The 19,280-nt window shown below is 45.1% G+C and overlaps 1 protein-coding gene across 1 annotated transcript; it reads left to right on the plus strand.

Moving 5' to 3' along the window:
• Positions 1–17,442: 17,442 nt before the first annotated feature.
• Positions 17,443–18,276, plus strand: LOC135542307 (adenosine receptor A1-like). The gene has a single exon (XM_064969185.1). It carries the CDS (start codon positions 17,845–17,847, stop codon positions 18,274–18,276), a length of 432 nt encoding a protein of 143 aa, XP_064825257.1. The 5' UTR covers positions 17,443–17,844.
• The last annotated feature ends 1,004 nt before the right edge of the window (positions 18,277–19,280 follow it).

Consider the following 19,280-nt stretch of genomic DNA (forward strand, 5'->3'; position numbering starts at 1 on the left):
TCGAATACACACGGCTGCAACGCCGAAGCTGTTTACATTCATTTATTATTCTAAAAGATTGCTCAGAAATTGTCATAGGCTTACATTAATTATGACCTTACGCCGACTAAGATAAGCAGAGTAAGGTGTTTATGTGAATAATCTGCCATAATCAGTTTAATATCAAATTATTAGTGTCCATGTAAACATTTAACATTACATTTAAGTCATTTAGCGGACGCTCTTATCCAGAGCGACTTACAAATTGGTGAATTCACCTTCTGACATCCAGTGGAACAGCCACTTTACAATAGTGCATCTAAATCATTAAGGGGGGGGGGGTGAGAAGGATTACTTATCCTATCCTAGGTATTCCTTGAAGAGGTGGGGTTTCAGGTGTCTCTGGAAGGTGGTGATTGACTCCGCTGTCCTGGCGTCGTGAGGGAGTTTGTTCCACCATTGGGGGCCAGAGCAGCGAACAGTTTTGACTGGGCTGAGCGGGAACTGTACTTCCTCAGTGGTAGGGAGGCGAGCAGGCCAGAGGTGGATGAACGCAGTGCCCTTGCTTGGGTGTAGGGCCTGATCAGAGCCTGGAGGTACTGCGGTGCCGTTCCCCTCACAGCTCCGTAGGCAAGCACCATGGTCTTGTAGCGGATGCGAGCTTCAACTGGAAGCCAGTGGAGAGAGCGGAGGAGCGGGGTGACGTGAGAGAACTTGGGTTGAACACCAGACGGGCTGCGGCGTTCTGGATGAGTTGTAGGGGTTTAATGGCACAGGCAGGGAGCCCAGCCAACAGCGAGTTGCAGTAATCCAGACGGGAGATGACAAGTGCCTGGATTAGGACCTGCGCCGCTTCCTGTGTGAGGCAGGGTCGTACTCTGCGGATGTTGTAGAGCATGAACCTACAGGAACGGGCCACCGCCATGATGTTGGTTGAGAACGACAGGGTGTTGTCCAGGATCACGCCAAGGTTCTTAGCGCTCTGGGAGGAGGACACAATGGAGTTGTCAACCGTGATGGCGAGATCATGGAACGGGCAGTCCTTCCCCGGGAGGAAGAGCAGCTCCGTCTTGCCGAGGTTCAGCTTGAGGTGGTGATCCGTCATCCACACTGATATGTCTGCCAGACATGCAGAGATGCGATTCGCCACCTGGTCATCAGAAGGGGGAAAGGAGAAGATTAATTGTGTGTCGTCTGCATAGCAATGATAGGAGAGACCATGTGAGGTTATGACAGAGCCAAGTGACTTGGTGTATAGCGAGAATAGGAGAGGGCCTAGAACAGAGCCCTGGGGGACACCAGTGGTGAGAGCGCGTGGCGAGGAGACAGATTCTCGCCACGCCACCTGGTAGGAGCGGCCTGTCAGGTAGGACGCAATCCAAGCGTGGGCCGCGCCGGAGATGCCCAACTCGGAGAGGGTGGAGAGGAGGATCTGATGGTTCACAGTATCGAAGGCAGCCGATAGGTCTAGAAGGATGAGAGCAGAGGAGAGAGAGTTAGCTTTAGCAGTGCGGAGCGCCTCCGTGATACAGAGAAGAGCAGTCTCAGTTGAATGACTAGTCTTGAAACCTGACTGATTTGGATCAAGAAGGTCATTCTGAGAGAGATAGCGGGAGAGCTGGCCAAGGACGGCACGTTCAAGAGTTTTGGAGAGAAAAGAAAGAAGGGATACTGGTCTGTAGTTGTTGACATCGGAGGGATCGAGTGTAGGTTTTTTCAGAAGGGGTGCAACTCTCGCTCTCTTGAAGACGGAAGGGACGTAGCCAGCGGTCAGGGATGAGTTGATGAGCGAGGTGAGGTAAGGGAGAAGGTCTCCGGAAATGGTCTGGAGAAGAGAGGAGGGGATAGGGTCAAGCGGGCAGGTTGTTGGGCGGCCGGCCGTCACAAGAAGCGAGATTTCATCTGGAGAGAGAGGGAGAAAGAGGTCAGAGCACAGGGTAGGGCAGTGTGAGCAGAACCAGCGGTGTCGTTTGACTTAGCAAACGAGGATCGGATGTCGTCGACCTTCTTTTCAAAATGGTTGACGAAGTCATCTGCAGAGAGGGAGGGGGGGGAGGGGGAGGATTCAGGAGGGAGGAGAAGGTGGCAAAGAGCTTCCTAGGGTTAGAGGCAGATGCTTGGAATTTAGAGTGGTAAAAAGTGGCTTTAGCAGCAGAGACAGAGGAGGAAAATGTAGAGAGGAGGGAGTGAAAGGATGCCAGGTCCGCAGGGAGGCGAGTTTTCCTCCATTTCCGCTCGGCTGCCCGGAGCTCTGTTCTGTGAGCTCGCAATGAGTCATCGAGCCACGGAGCGGGAGGGGAGGACCGAGCCGGCCTGGAGGATAGGGGACATAGAGAGTCAAAGGATGCAGAAAGGGAAGAGAGGAGGGTTGAGGAGGCAGAATCAGGAGATAGGTTGGAGAAGGTATGAGCAGTGGGAAGAGATGATAGGATGGAAGAGGAGAGTGTAGCGGGGGAGAGAGAGCGAAGGTTGGGACGGCGCGATACCATCCGAGTAGGGGCAGTGTGGGAAGTGTTGGATGAGAGCGAGAGGGAAAAGGATACAAGGTAGTGGTCGGAGACTTGGAGGGGAGTTGCAATGAGGTTAGTGGAAGAACAGCATCTAGTAAAGATGAGGTCGAGCGTATTGCCTGCCTTGTGAGTAGGGGGGGAAGGTGAGAGGGTGAGGTCAAAAGAGGAGAGGAGTGGAAAGAAGGAGGCAGAGAGGAATGAGTCAAGGTAGATGTGGGGAGGTTAAAGTCGCCCAGGACTGTGAGAGGTGAGCCGTCCTCAGGAAAGGAGCTTATCAAGGCATCAAGCTCATTGATGAACTCTCCGAGGGAACCTGGAGGGCGATAAATGATAAGGATGTTAAGCTTGAAAGGGCTGGTAACTGTGACAGCATGGAATTCAAAGGAGGCGATAGACAGATGGGTAAGGGGAGAGAGAGAGAATGACCACTTGGGAGAGATGAGGATCCCGGTGCCACCACCCCGCTGACCAGAAGCTCTCGGGGTGTGCGAGAACACGTGGGCGGACGAAGAGAGAGCAGTAGGAGTAGCAGTGTTATCTGTGGTGATCCATGTTTCCGTCAGTGCCAAGAAGTCGAGGGACTGGAGGGAGGCATAGGCTGAGATGAACTCTGCCTTGTTGGCCGCAGATCGGCAGTTCCAGAGGCTACCGGAGACCTGGAACTCCACGTGGGTCGTGCGCGCTGGGACCACCAGATTAGGGTGGCCGCGGCCACGCGGTGTGGAGCGTTTGTATGGTCTGTGCAGAGAGGAGAGAACAGGGATAGATAGACACATAGTTGACAGGCTACAGAAGAGGCTACGCTAATGCAAAGGAGATTGGAATGACAAGTGGACTACACGTCTCGAATGTTCAGAAAGTTAAGCTTACGTAGCAAGAATCTTATTGACTAAAATGATTGAAATGCTACAGTACTGCTGGAGTAGGCTAGCTGGCAGTGGCTGCGTTGTTGACTTTGTAGGCTAGCTGGTAGTGGCTGCGATGTTGACACTACACTAATCAAGTCGTTCCGTCGAGTGTAATAGTTTCTACAGTGCTGCTATTCGGGGGCTAGCTGGCTAGCTAGCAGGTTGATTGCGTTACGTTACCTTAAAAGAACGACAATAGCTGGCTAGCTAACCTAGAAAATCGCTCTAGGCTACACAATTGTCTTAGATACAAAGACGGCTATGTAACTAGCTAGCTACGATCAAACAAATCAAACCGTTGTACTGTAATAGTTTCTACAGTGCTGCTATTCGGGGGCTAGCTGGCTAGCTACGTTAAAAGAACGACAATAGCTGGCCAGCTAACCTAGAAAATCGCTCTAGACTACACAATTGTCTTAGAAACAAAGACGGCTATGATGGCTGCAATAATAATTTGTTGGCAGTCATCTTGGCCTAAGGCTCTGCAACCAAGTACTAGCTCCGAATAATAAAGAAGGAAAATATTTTTTTTAAATAAAATATATTTACCCAAAAATATATATGGGGGATTGGAAATGATGCAGACAACTACATTGATAGAAGCCACAATTTATCTTCAATATTCAAGCTGATCTACCCCCTCTAAAAAATGTCAAATTCTATTAGTTTACAGATATTGGGCTCCCGAGTGGCGCAGCGGTCTAAAGCACTGCATCTCAGTGCAAGAGTTGTCACTGCAATCCCTGGTTTGAATCCAGGCTGTATCACATCTGGCCGTGATTGGGAGTCCCATAGGGTGGCACAAAATTGTCCCAGCGTCGTCCGGGTTAGGGTTTGGCCAGGGTAGGCCGTCAATGTAAATAAGAATTTGTTCTTAACTGGCTTGCCTAGTTAAATAAAGGTTAAATAAAATTTAAAAAGCGTATTATTTATCTCTGTCTGTGACTTGTTACATTTACATACAGTGAGTCTACAGAAGCTTTTAGCCCAGACCTTTCCATGTAACACATCACCAACAGGTTGTGCACATGAGGAGACGCTCCCACCGTCCGATCACCGCGGGGTCAAACAAACCATTCTATTCACCACAAGCCAGAGAAGGGCAATGGGGTCTCTCTCACTTAACGTTCTCTCTCTCTCTAGCCAAACCTAATGTAGCAGGCTTAAAAATAAATGCCTGAAACTAGATCCCCTTACATTCTGGTCTTGATGAGAAGAAAAATAACTGTCAGTGAGGTTCTGTTCTCCACTGTTCATCCGATCCAGTAAATGTGGAGGAGTTAAGATGGAGTGTCGTCTTGTTAACGTCCAAAAGCGGTAGCTCTCTTTCTATTTCCCTTGAAAACCGGAACATCAACTTGTTGGGGACTCGGCAGCGCAGAGGCTAGTCAGGCCTGAGCTACTGCTACGCCTCAACAACCTTCAGAACAATCTGATCCTTCTCAACCATCTCATAATCAGCCTTCCAACACCGACATTTCAGTTTGCAGATCTATAAAGGTTTATACACAGCATATACACAATGGGTTTGAAAATGAAACACATCTGCAAAACACATGAAAACACGCAATTATGGGCATATTAAACTTTGTCTGAATAGAAAATGATGTCCATACTTGCTCTCTCCTTAAAATGATATAGGCTATCTCTTAAAGTAACTTTCCAATGTTTTGCAAATTTATGTGAAATATGAACTATAATTCATTACAATATGAGTGAATTAGTTTCCCTTCCAAATTCATTTGTTTTAAAGAAGTATGTTAAAAAGCAGCTTTTCTGTGTTGGAATGGTTTGGCACAACCCAACAACGGAATGGTGTGGACCTATACCGGTCATAACAAAATACTAATGTGAGTAAACTGCTGATTGGCCAGTTTATCTGCCAAGGTTTTGTTTTTGAAGTGTTTTTTTTTTCTACAATTCACAAATAATTATTTGATAATGAGTTTACAGAATATGAACTTTTAAAAGCGAGAATTTCACTGGACAGTTACTTTAAGCTCTCTCTTTTCAAAACACTGTCTGTAATCAGTGCAATTTCTTAACTAGGCAAGTTAGTTAAGAACAAATTCTTATTTACAATGACATGCTACCGGGGAACAGTGGGTTAACTGCCTTGTTCAGAACGGGGACGTGATCCCAACGCTCTAACCACCTCGAACCAACATCTTTCCAAAAAGTGGATTCAGAGCTTATTTTGGCATTGTGTTTGTATTGGCTCTGAGACTGAACAAGCACTCCAACATATACCTTGCGTCATGTCATTGTAGTTGGTGAACAGTGGACCTAGAACTGCATTTAGCCTCCTGAACCCAATAAAAAGACAAAACAACACTTTCGCCATCTTGCTCTACATTCCAACCAACATTGCCATATTTGGCTTGAGTCTCTCTGACCTCAACACATACCACTTGCTCTTTCATAAACTGTAAATAGGGAAGTTGTGGTTAGGAAGCGCCATACTTCCGCTATTCCTTGTCTGGCCAGATGGGTCATAGCCAGTGATGTAGTGATAAGAAAATAGGTGGGTAAACTCCAACTGACGGTCGCAGTGAAAACAGAAACACTCCCTATACTTTCAATGCAAATAGATGGGTAAACTCCACTACACCACTGGTCATAGCCTGAGTAATACCATGCTATATGATGGCAGCAACATTTTATATTCACATTTAGCCAGGCCTCTAAACACAATACATACACACTACTTGTGACTCTTCTCCTTACAAAGAATTCGGTGGATGCTCTATAACTGCACCATGGTATTGTTTTTGGAATGTGTTTTCCTGTGTGAGTAAGAGCGTAAAGTGTGCCTACAAACAGTGTGAATAAGGTGGAGTCAAGGACAAGCTCAGTAAATATCAATATGTTCTGTAAGATTGTATACAGCCTTGGGAGGCTGTGGGAGAGGATGACTTAGATGAAAAATAGATGAAAAATAGCTGGTAAGTATTATAAAAGGTGCTGGCCACACACACGCACACAACAGTGGTGTTCTCCCTTACCTCACCTCGCTCATCAACTCATCCCTGACCGCTGGCTACGTCCCTTCCGTCTTCAAGAGAGCGAGAGTTGCACCCCTTCTGAAAAAACCTACACTCGATCCCTCCGATGTCAACAACTACAGACCAGTATCCCTTCTTTCTTTTCTCTCCAAAACTCTTGAACGTGCCGTCCTTGGCCAGCTCTCCCGCTATCTCTCTCAGAATGACCTTCTTGATCCAAATCAGTCAGGTTTCAAGACTAGTCATTCAACTGAGACTGCTCTTCTCTGTATCACGGAGGCGCTCCGCACTGCTAAAGCTAACTCTCTCTCCTCTGCTCTCATCCTTCTAGACCTATCGGCTGCCTTCGATACTGTGAACCATCAGATCCTCCTCTCCACCCTCTCCGAGTTGGTCATCTCCGGCGCGGCCCACGCTTGGATTGCGTCCTACCTGACAGGTCGCTCCTACCAGGTGGCGTGGCGAGAATCTGTCTCCTCGCCACGCGCTCTCACCACCGGTGTCCCCCAGGGCTCTGTTCTAGGCCCTCTCCTATTCTCGCTATACACCAAGTCACTTGGCTCTGTCATAACCTCACATGGTCTCTCCTATCATTGCTATGCAGACGACACACAATTAATCTTCTCCTTTCCCCCTTCTGATGACCAGGTGGCGAATCGCATCTCTGCATGTCTGGCAGACATATCAGTGTGGATGACGGATCACCACCTCAAGCTGAACCTCGGCAAGACGGAGCTGCTCGTCCTCCCGGGGAAGGACTGCCCGTTCCATGATCTCGCCATCACGGTTGACAACTCCATTGTGTCCTCCTCCCAGAGCGCTAAGAACCTTGGCGTGATCCTGGACAACACCCTGTCGTTCTCAACCAACATCATGGCGGTGGCCCGTTCCTGTAGGTTCATGCTCTACAACATCCGCAGAGTACGACCCTGCCTCACACAGGAAGCGGCGCAGGTCCTAATCCAGGCACTTGTCATCTCCCGTCTGGATTACTGCAACTCGCTGTTGGCTGGGCTCCCTGCCTGTGCCATTAAACCCCTACAACTCATCCAGAACGCCGCAGCCCGTCTGGTGTGCAACCTTCCCAAGTTCTCTCACGTCACCCCGCTCCTCCGCTCTCTCCACTGGCTTCCAGTTGAAGCTCGCATCCGCTACAAGACCATGGTGCTTGCCTACGGAGCTGTGAGGGGAACGGCACCGCAGTACCTCCAGGCTCTGATCAGGCCCTACACCCAAGCAAGGGCACTGCGTTCATCCACCTCTGGCCTGCTCGCCTCCCTATCATTGAGGAAGTACAGTTCCCGCTCAGCCCAGTCAAAACTGTTCGCTGCTCTGGCCCCCCAATGGTGGAACAAACTCCCTCACGACGCCAGGACAGCGGAGTCAATCACCACCTTCCGGAGACACCTGAAACCCCACCTCTTCAAGGAATACCTAGGATAGGATAAGTTATCCTTCTCACCCCCCCCCCTTAATGATTTAGATGCACTATTGTAAAGTGGCTGCTCCACTGGATGTCAGAAGGTGAATTCACCAATTTGTAAGTCGCTCTGGATAAGAGCGTCTGCTAAATGACTTAAATGTAATGTAATGTCGGTGCCATTTAAGAGCGAGGACGATTCTTTTTTTTATGAGCATGGCCTTATTTCTATTGCAGCATTTTGGATGACTGTCATTCATATTCCATTCACCATGCTCAATGGAACATTGGTAGGTTTAGGCAACTACATAATCCTCAATTTTCCTTTTACCTATCAACCTAGCCTATGAATGAACGTTTACAACGTCGAGAGAAATTTGAGCATTCAAGGTGACAGACATGAACATATTCAATACCGCCTTGCACACTCTTGTCTGCATTTAGCTGATCTAGGGTGTAATCATTAGTCAAACTGTTCCAAACAAGTGTTTCTATTGGACAAATTCAGGTATGTTTATCCCCATTTCTTTCTGTTTGCTTCTGTTTAAGAAATGTTTTTCAACAGAACTGACGGAATGAATACACCCGATCACACGCAAACAGAGCACTTTTATAGCAGCCACATACAAACAGCATGATCCCTTTGTGGAACGGCTGTTGGAAGGAGAGGACCAAAGCTCAGCGTGGTACGTGTTCATACTTGATTTGAACTGAACACTGAAATAACAAAAATAACAAAGAGAATGAACAAAAACCGAAACAGTCCTGTCAGGTGCAGAAAGACACAAAACAGAAAACAACTACCCACAAGACACAGGTGGGAAAAGGCTTCCTAAGTATGGTTCTCAATCAGAGACACCGATAGACAGCTGCCTCTGATTGAGAACCACACCCGGCCAAACACACAGAAATAGAAAACATAGAACACAAAAACATAGAATGCCCACCACAACTCACGCCCTGACCAAACCAAAATAGAGACATAAAAAGGATCTCTAAGGTCAGGGCGTGACACTTTGATTGTTGCATAATTCCTTCAAGCATCTACGCACTCTCCTCCTCTCACCTTTTCTCTCAGCTTGTGGACTTCAGTGCACAACACATCAGCTGTCTGTGACCAGGCAAAAATAATCTTTCCAAACCAAACCTTCATATCATAACCGCTAACCTCTACACACAGCCTACATCGTTGCCACCATATTAGCTAACGTCATAATCAACATAGCTACTACATCTAATGTGTTAGTAAACCCCCTACAATCATGCAGTGCAGTTTAGCAGTTACACTGCCGGGCCCCGTGACAATAAATGTATAAAACCAAAAGCTTAGCTTGACGTGGAAGAGTTCCAGTGTTGGATAGCCATAGCCAGCTAGGTGACATAGCACCCCTCTCTGTTCGAGTCTGGTGTTTGAGTAGGCTAAACTAGCTAGCTGAGTTTGCTAGCTAAGTATGTGAACATGAAAAAAATATAAAATATTGCTAGTAATTTCTCTTTCTTGAGTCTCCTTCAATTTTTCAGAAATTAATTTAATAACTATTGTCTTTCTCTCTCTTTGTGTCAACTATTCCCCACATTTTATGCACTGCAGTGCTAGCTAGCTGTAATTTATGCTTTCAGTAATAGATTAATTCTCTGATTCTTTGATTGGGTGGACAACATGTCAGTTCATGCTGCAAGAGCTCTGATAAGTTGGAGAACTTCCTCCGGAAGTTGTCATAATTACTGTGTATGATGGCGCCGACAGAGATGGTCACCTCGCTTCGTGTTCTTAGGAAACTATTCAGTATTTTGTTTTTTATGTATTATTTCTTACATTGTTACCACAGGAAATCTTAAGTCTTATTACATACAGCCGGGAAGAACTATTGGACATAAGAGCAACGTCAATTTCCCAACATTACAACCAGGAATACGACTTTCCCGAAGCGGCTCCTCTGTTCGGATCACCACCCAGGACAATGGGTCTGATCCCAGCTGCCAATCCAAAACAACAGCGCCACAGAAGGAGCGACCTTCTGGTCAGGCTCCGTAGATGTGCACATTGCTCTCGTCACAACAAGGTAGATGAAATTTGAGCAAGGGTTGCCTTCCAGAGAGACTGGAACATGCTCTGTTTCACAGAAACATGGCTCTCTCAGGTTATGTTGTCAGAATTGGTTCAACCAACAGGTTCTCCATGCATTGCACCAACAGAGATAAACACCTCTCTGGGAAGAGTGTACAATTGATATATTTTACCTTTATTTAACTAAGCAAGTCAGTTAAGAACAAATTCATATTTTCAATGACTGCCTAGGAACAGTGTTGTTCAGGGGCAGAACAACATATTTTTACCTTGTCAGCTCAGGGATTCGATCTTGCAACCTTTCGGTTACTAGTCCAACGTTCTAACCACTAGTCTACCTGCCGCCCCATGATTAACGACTCATGGTGTAATCATAACAACATATAGGAACTCGTGTCCTTCTGCTCACCCAACCTAGAATTCCTTACAATCAAATGTCAGCCGTTTTACCTACCAAGAGAATTCTCGTCAGTTATAGTCACAGCTGTATACATTCCCCCTCAAGCGAACACCAAGACAGCCCTCAAGGAACATCACTGGACTCTATGTAAACTGGAAACTATAGGTCCGGAGGCTGCATTTATTGTAGCTGGGGATTTTAACACCTTGTATTTGGATTAGTGTACTAAACGCGCAAACAAAAAGGAGGTATTTGGACATAAATGATGGACTTTATCGAACAAAACGAACATTTACTGTGGAACTGGGATTCCTGGGAGTGCATTCCGATGAAGATCATCAAAGGTAACATGGCGGGTATCTGTATGGCTTGTTTTGGTGCCTGAGCCCTGTACTCAGATTATTGCATGGTGTGCTGTCGCTGTAAAGCTTTATTGAAATCTGACACAGTGGTTGCATTAAGGAGAAGTATATCTTTAATTCTATGTAACGATTGTCGTCGGAAGGAGATCAAGTTGCAGCATGGTAAGTGTTCATGATACTTTAATTACTCAGAACACCAAACAAAAACAACAAAAGAATAACAAACGTCACGTTCTGCAGGCTTCACAGAGCTAACAAAAAACAAGATCCCACAAACACCAAAAGGAGAATGACAACTTATATGTGATCCCCAATCAGAGACAACGATAAACAGCTGCCTCTGATTGGGAACCACACTCGGCAAAAAACAAAGAAATAGAAAATATAGAAATAAAGAAACTAGAATGCCCACCCTAGTCACACCTTGGTCTAACCGAAATAGAGAATTAAAGCCTCTCTATGGCCAGGGCGTGACATTCTATGCATAACACTTGTACCTTGTACCATCAACATTTATGATGACTATTTCTGTAAATTTATGTGGCTCTCTGCAAAATCACTGGATGTTTTGGAAGCAAAACATTACTGAACATAACGCGCCAATGTAAACTGAGATTTTTGGATATAAATATGAACTTTATCGAACAAAACACACATGTATTGTGTAACATGAAGTCCTTTGAGTGCCATCTGATGAAGATCATCAAAGGTTAGTGATTCATTTTATCTCTATTTCTGCTTTTTGTGACTCCTCTCTTTGGCTGGAAAATGGCAGTATTTTTTGTGACTAGGCGCTGACCTAACATAATTGCATGGTATGCTTTCACCATAAAGCCTTTTTGAAATCGGACACTGTAGTGAGATTAACAAGAAGTTTATCTTTAAAATAGTGTATAATACTTGTTTGAGGAATTTAATTATGAGATTTCTGTTGTTTGAATTTGGCGCTCTGCACTTTCACTGGCTGTTGTCAAATCGATCCTGTTAACTGGATTTGATCCCTAAGTTTTAACAAGGTTACCTAAATTATATCAACATATTGATTGCTAATACTCTTCACCACTGCTACTCTATCTTCCGTGATACATACAAAGCCCTCCCCCGCCCTCCCTTCGGAAAATCCGACCACGACTCCATCTTGCTTGTCCCTTCTTAAAGGTAGAAACTGAAACAGGAGCTGCTGGCCCAGACGGCATCCCTAGCCGCTATAAGGGCACAAGGTGAGACCCAGATCGGACACAGGAGGCAGATGGTTAGAGCCCAAGATGTTTATTAACAATCCAAAAGGGGTAGGCAAGACATTGGTCGTGGACAGGCAAAAGGTCAAAACCAGTTCAGACTTCCAGAGGTACAGAATAGCAGGCAGACTCGAGGTCAGGTCAAGCAGAATGGTCAGGCAGGTGGGAATGGTGTCCAGAAAACAGGCAAAGGTCAAAACCAGGAGGACTAGTAGAAGAGAATAGAAAAGCAGGAACACGGGCAAAAACACGCTGGTTGGCTTGAACATACAAGACAAACTGGCACAGAGAGACAGGAAACACAGGGATAAATACACCAGGGAAAATAAGTGACACCTGGAGGGGGTGGAGACAATCACAAGGACAGGTGAAACAGATCAGGATGTGACAACCGCATCCACAGATCATGCGCAGACCAGCTGGCTGGTGTGTTTACGGACATAATCAATCGCTCCCAATCCCAGTCTGTTGTCCCCACATGCTTCAAGATGGCTTCCATTGTTCCTGTACCCAAGAAGGCAAAGATAACTGAACTAAATTACTATCGCCCCATAGCACATTCTGTCATCACGAAGTGCTTTGAGAGGCTAATATCACCGCCACCTTACCGGCTACCCTAGACCTACTTCAGTTTGCATACCGCCCCAACAGATCCACAGTTGATGCAATCGCCATCACACTGTACACTGCCATACCCCATCTGGACAAATATAATACCTATGTAAGAATGCTGTTCATTGACTACAGCTCAGCATTCAACACCATAGTACCCTCCAAGCTCATCATCAAGCTGGAGGCCCTGGGTCTCAACCACGCCCTGTGCAACTGGGTCCTGGACTTTCTGATGGGCCGACCCCCAGATGGTGAAGAAGAACAACATCTCCACTTCGCTGACCCTCAACACTGGGGCCCCACAAGGGTGTGTGCTCGGCCCTCTCCTGCACTCCCTGTTCACCCACGACTGCGTGGCCATACACGCTTCCAACTCAATCATCAAGTTTGCAGACGACACAACAGTAGTGGGCCTGATCACCAACAACGACGAGACAGCCTACAGGGAGGAGGTGAGGGCACTCGGAGTGTGATGTCAGGAAAACAACCTCTCACTCAACATCAACAAAACAAAGGTAATGATTGTGGATTTCAAGAAACAGCAGAGGGACCACCCCACTATACACATCGAAGGGACAGCAGTGGAGAATGTGGAATGTTTTAAGTTCCTCGGCGAACACATCACAGACAAACTGAAATGGTCCACCCACACTGTGTGGTGAAGAAGGCGCAACAGCACCTCTTCAAACACAGGAGGCTGAAGAAATTTGTCTTGTCACCTAAAACTCTGACAAACTTTTTCAGATACACAATCAAGCGCATGCTGTCAGGCTGTATCACCGCCTGGTGGTGCGGTCTGCACAAAGCATCACCGGTGCAAACTACCTGCCCTCCATGACACCTACATCACCTGGTGTCACAGGAAAGCCAAAAAGATTATCAAGTACAACAACCACCCGAGCCACTGCCTGTTCACACCACTATCATCCAGAAGGCGAGGTCAGTACAGGTGCATCAAAGCTGGAACCGAGAGATTGAAAACAGCTTCTATCTCAAGGCCATCAGACTGCTAAACAGCAATCACTAACTCAGAGAGGCTGCTGCCTACATAGAGACCCAATCACTGGACACTTTAATAAATGGATTACTAGTCACTTTAAACAATGCCACTTTAAATAATGTCACTTTAATAATGTTTACATATCTTACATTACTCATATCACATGTGTATACTGTATTTTATACCATCTACTGCACCTTGCCTATGCTGCTCAACCATCGCTCATCCATGTACTTATATGTACATATTCTCATTCACCCCTTTAGATTTGTGTGTATTAGGTAGTTGTTGGGGATTTGTTTGATTACTTGTTAGATGTTACAGCACTGCTGGAACTCGAAGGTCAAGCATTTCGCTCCACTCGCTTTACTTTCTGCTAACCATGCGTATGTGACCAATACAATTTGATTTGGTTTGATTTGAGTCTCTGGAAAGGGATGAGAACAACGAGCCTCCAAAGTTTTGTATTGAAGTCAATGTAGCTAGAGGAGGACGGAAACTAACTGTCCTCCGTCTACAGCATGGTGCTACCCTACAGAGTGCTGTTGAAGCTACTGTAAACCTTCATTACAAAATAGTGTGTTTTTATCTAAAAAGGATACCTTTTTAATGCTTCACAATTGTTTTTTAAATTAAATTCACTGCGGTGGAGTGTCCTTCCCGTCCTCCTCTGAGGAGCCTCCACTGACATACACAAGCGTCAACAGAGTGTGTGTGTATGCCTGCTTGTGTGTGTGCGTGTACAGTCGTGGCCAAAATATTCAGTTTCAAAGTCTACTGTCTCAGTTTGTATGATGGCAATTTGCATATACTCCAGAATGTTATGAAGAGTGATCAGATGAGTTGCAAAGTCCCTCTTTGCCATGCAAATGAACTGAATCCCCCAAAAACATTTCCACTGCATTTCAGCCCTGCCACAAAAGGACCAGCTGACATCATGTCAGTGATTCTCTGAGTGTGAGTTTTGACGAGGACAAGGCTGGCGATCACTCTGTCATGCTGATTGAGTTCGAAAACCAGACTGGAAGCTTCAAAAGGAGGGTGGTGCTTGGAATCATTGTTCTTCCTCTGTCAATCATGGTTACCTGCAAGGAAACACATGCTGTCATCCTTGCTTTGCACCTAAATCAACCATTTATCGGATCATCAAGAACTTCAACGAGAGCGGTTCAATTGTTGTGAAGAAGGCTTCAGGGCGCCCAAGAAAATCCAGCAAGCGCCAGGATCGTCTCCTAAAGTTGATTCAGCTGCGGGATCTGGGCACCACCAGTACAGAGCTTGCTCAGGAATGGCAGCAGGCAGGTGTGAGTGCATCTGCACACACAGTGAGGTGAAGACTTTTGGAGGATGGCCTGGTGTCAAGAAGGGCACCAAAGAAGCCACTTCTCTCCAGGAAAACAGCAGGGACAGACTGATATTCTGCAAAAGGTAGAGGGATTGGACTGCTGAGGACTGGAGTAAAGTCATTTTCTCTGATGAATCCCCTTTCCGATTGGAAAAAAGCTTGTCCGGAGAAGGTGAGCGCTACCATCAGTCTTGTGTCATGCCAACAGTAAAGCATCCTGAGACCATTCATGTGTGGGATTGCTTCTCAGCCAAGGGAGTGGGCTCACTCACAATTTTGCCTAAGAACACAACCATGAATAAAGAATGGTACCAACACATCCTCCGAGAGCAACTTCTCCCAACCATCCAGGAACAGTTTGGTGACGAACAATGCATTTTCCAGCATGATGGAGCACCTTGCCATAAGGCAAAAGTGATAACTAAGTGGCTTGGGGAACAAAACATTGATATTTTGGGTCCATGGCCAGGAAACTCCCCAGACCTTAATCCCATTGAGAACTTGTGGTCAATCCTCAAGAGGCAGGTGGACAAACAAAACCCCACAAATTCTGACAAACTCCAAGCATTGATTATGCAAGAATTGGCTGCCATCAGTCAGGATGAGGCCCAGAAGTTAATTGACAGCATGCCGGTGCGGATTGCAGAGGTCTTGAAAAAGAAGAATCAACACTGCAAAGATTGACTCTTCGCGTCAACTTCATGTAATTGTCAATAAAAGCCTTTGACACTTATGAAATGCTTGTAATTATACTTCGGTATTCCATAGTAACATCTGACAAAAAATACCTGAAGACAGTGTAGCAGCAGACTTTGAAAAAAATTCATATTTGTATCATTCTCAAAACTTTTGGCCACGACTGTATGTGCGCGTGCTTGCATGTGGGTCACTGACTGAGACAGTCACATCTGGAACCTGTCAATGCTTCTGCTGAAGCATCCAGTTTAAAATCTCCCCAATTCTGATTCCAACAGAATAATTTCTTCTAACCTTTCCCAGGCGCGACACAAACACACACACACACACACACACACACACACACACACACACACACACACACACACACACACACACACACACACACACACACACACACACACACACACACACACACACACACAGTGCTAGCTTGGTTTTGTTGCTGTCTGTATATCATCTATTTACCTCCACTCCTATCTCTTTGTTCCTCTGTCAGGAGAGAAGAAATCCTTTGTTGGTCTGGAAGCCTTCTTTCCTGGAACCGTCAATCAACCTATAAACTGGCTTTGTCCACCTCCATGGGGGTGGACAAAGCCATGGAAACCACCAAAAGGTTTGAAAATGAATGCACATGAGAAGCATATATTTGATTTACATACATGGGCATCCTTATGTCACAGGCTACATTTACAGGACAATGACGTTATTGTGTATTCTTTGCGCTTTGTGTCATTATATTGCACCCATTCTTGCATAAAAAATATGGATTTCACAATCACACCAAATGGCCTTTTACACTTCGATGACCTTGACAATGGCATCCAGTAAATAAAGCATAGGCTAGGCCTTGATTGCGTTCAACATTTCTCCGTCTCTCACCTGCTCACATAAACTTTTTCTGCAGTGTGCTAAATCAGGGTCAGACAGAGTGATTCTTGGTAGTTAAACAAATCTACTTTGAAACACCTCACACATATGGTTATGGGCTTAAAAATAAAGAAGACACCTATACCATGTCAGATATAGAGTTTGTTTAATTTTGAGTTTGCATCCCAATATTACACATTACACACATCACAGATTGAAATGTAATTAAACTGTTTGACATAGAAACACCGGATTTTCGTCATTCATCAAAAACCCATGATTATTTAGCCTATGAAGTTATGAAAAATATGAATAACTTTCCACTTATGACGCCAATGAGGGAGCGTTTGGTCATTGACTGCAGGTAAGGGCTACACAATATCTATTTAATAAACAAATAACAGCTTTTTTCTGTTTTTCATGAGAATGCGCATGTCACATTCATGCTCACTGGCCAAAGCTGGGATAGATTGGCGATACCATGTGTCCTCGCTCTCTCTCGCTCTCTCTCTCATTTCATTTTCAATTTAAGGGCTTTATTGGCATGGGAAACATATGTTAACCTTGCAAAGCAAGTGAAGTAGATAATAAACAAAAATGAAATAAACAATACAAATTAACATTACACTCACAAAAGTTCCAAAAGAATAAAGACATGTCAAATGTCATACTATGTGCAAGTAGTACAAAAGGCACTACAGAAGGTAGTTAAAATACAAAAGGGAAAAGAAATAAACATTAAAAATGGGTTGTATTTACAATGGTTTTTGTTCTTCACTGGTTGTCCTTTTCTTGTGGAAACAGGTCACATGCCTTGCTGCTGTTATGTCACACTGTGGTATTTCACTCAATAGATATGGGAGATAGATTTAAAAATTGGGGTTGTTTTCAAGTTCTTTGTGGATCTGTGTAATCTGAGGGAAATGTGTGCCGCTAATATGGTCATACATTTGGCAGGCGGTCAGGAAGTGCAACTCAGTTTCCACCTAATTTTGTGGACAAGGTGCACTCTCTCTCTTTCTCTCTCTCTCTCTGCATAGATGTCCGCTGGCGCATGTGACTTACCAGAAAGTACAGAGAACGGGGAAAAGACAATTCCCTCGCCGCAATTACTAGAGATTGTATTGGAGCTGATCGTACGGTCAGTCAGCATCCTGTGTCTGAGTTCGGGACAGTTGCCGCTGTAGCCTTTAAAAAACACACTGCTCTGCGTTTGTGAGCAAACTTTGGTTTTGGCAAAGAAGATTTTTTGGAGAGTGGGACACCAGACTTTCACTAAAACCACAATATGCATGATGTGTCCAAACCAGGGTCCACATTCTGCCCAGTAATGCAGGCTCAAAAATGACTTTTCAACCAATATATCTAGATGCATAACTTCCTATGGATCGAACAACAGAACACCATGCGCAGGCTTAAAGAAGAGTTCCAATGCCTCTCCGAATTCCACAAGGGAATATGAGGACTTCTCCACTCTGTCTTTCTGAGATACTAGCAGCACCAGACAACAGGACCGACCAGGCTAACGGCACGATGCCCGTCGAAGCCATCTACATCGTGATGGAGGTGATCATCGCAGTGACTTCGGTGATCGGAAACGTGATGGTTATCTGGGCGGTGCGGATCAACCGTTCGATGCGAGACACCACCTTCTGTTTCATTGTGTCTCTGGCTCTGGCGGATATTACGGTGGGGGCTCTGGTCATCCCGCTGGCCATCACCATCAACATCGGTTTCGAGATGCACTTCTACAGCTGCCTGCTGGTCACGTGCATCATGCTGGTGCTCACGCAGAGTTCCATCCTCGCGTTGCTGGCCATCGCTATCGACCGTTACCTGAGGGTGAAAATACCCATGAGGTAATAATAAGAGAGAGAGAAAGGGGAAATATTGTGCATTGCTGAGTTTTCTTTGGTCTCTGTTTGCATGCTTTCTTTGCCAAGGTCAGTAGGTCAAACATTTGCCTCGTTTGTGTGTTGGCAGTGGGATTTGAGATATTGTGCTGTACAGGCAATTTTTTGCAGATTGCCTGAATAGGCTACTCAGCCTATTTTACAGTAAGCTCCAAATCTATTTGGACAGTAACTTTTTGTCTTTCTTATTTTTTGCTCTGTACTCCAGAACTATGTATTTGAAATGGTACAATGACTAGTAGGTTAAAGTGCAGACTGTCAGCTTTCATTTTAGGGTATATAGAAATGAATTGTAAATAATGTTTTGCATCATTTTGGAGTCACTTTAATTGTAAATAAGAATAGAATATGTTTCTAAACACTTCTACAATAATGTGGACACTGCTATGATTATGTATAATCCTGAATGTGACAAAAACTAAATACACAATACATTATTTACCATTAATTTCTATTGGTTACAAAATAATCTGATACACAACCAAAACAAACAGCAAATGCAGAGTCACAAGCTTGATGTAGTCATTGCGTGCTAATACTTAACTTTTTACTACTTTAATACACATTTAAGTAAAATTTTCCTAGTACTTTTGGTTCCCTAAAATGGGGTGACTATGTACAAGAGCTGTAATTTCTAAACGGTTCACCTGATACGGATAAAAATAGACTCAAATTAAAGCTTTAACTTTAACCTCATAGTCATTGTATCATTTTTAAATCCAAAGTGCTGGAGTAGAGAGCCAAAACAATAAAACATTTGTCATTATCCCAATACTTTTGGAGCTCACTGTAGCTGCAACTACACAGCCCATTGGCAGTTTTGCCAGACAGGCACAGGCCTTTTTATCAGTTCGATTTGCTCACCTCCTGCGTCCTCTCTCCTCCGTCCTCTCTCATTCTCCTCCTTTTGAAAAAGGTCCAAGTTAATCGGGTCGGCAAGGAGAGTGTACATAT

Source organism: Oncorhynchus masou, chromosome 6 (genome assembly GCF_036934945.1).
Source record: "Oncorhynchus masou masou isolate Uvic2021 chromosome 6, UVic_Omas_1.1, whole genome shotgun sequence".
Lineage (NCBI taxonomy): Eukaryota > Metazoa > Chordata > Actinopteri > Salmoniformes > Salmonidae > Oncorhynchus > Oncorhynchus masou.

Bases quoted from the DNA above. Each gene is read 5' to 3' on its own strand.
- LOC135542307 (XM_064969185.1), top strand. From the start codon at position 17,845: ATGCCTCTCCGAATTCCACAAGGGAATATGAGGACTTCTCCACTCTGT.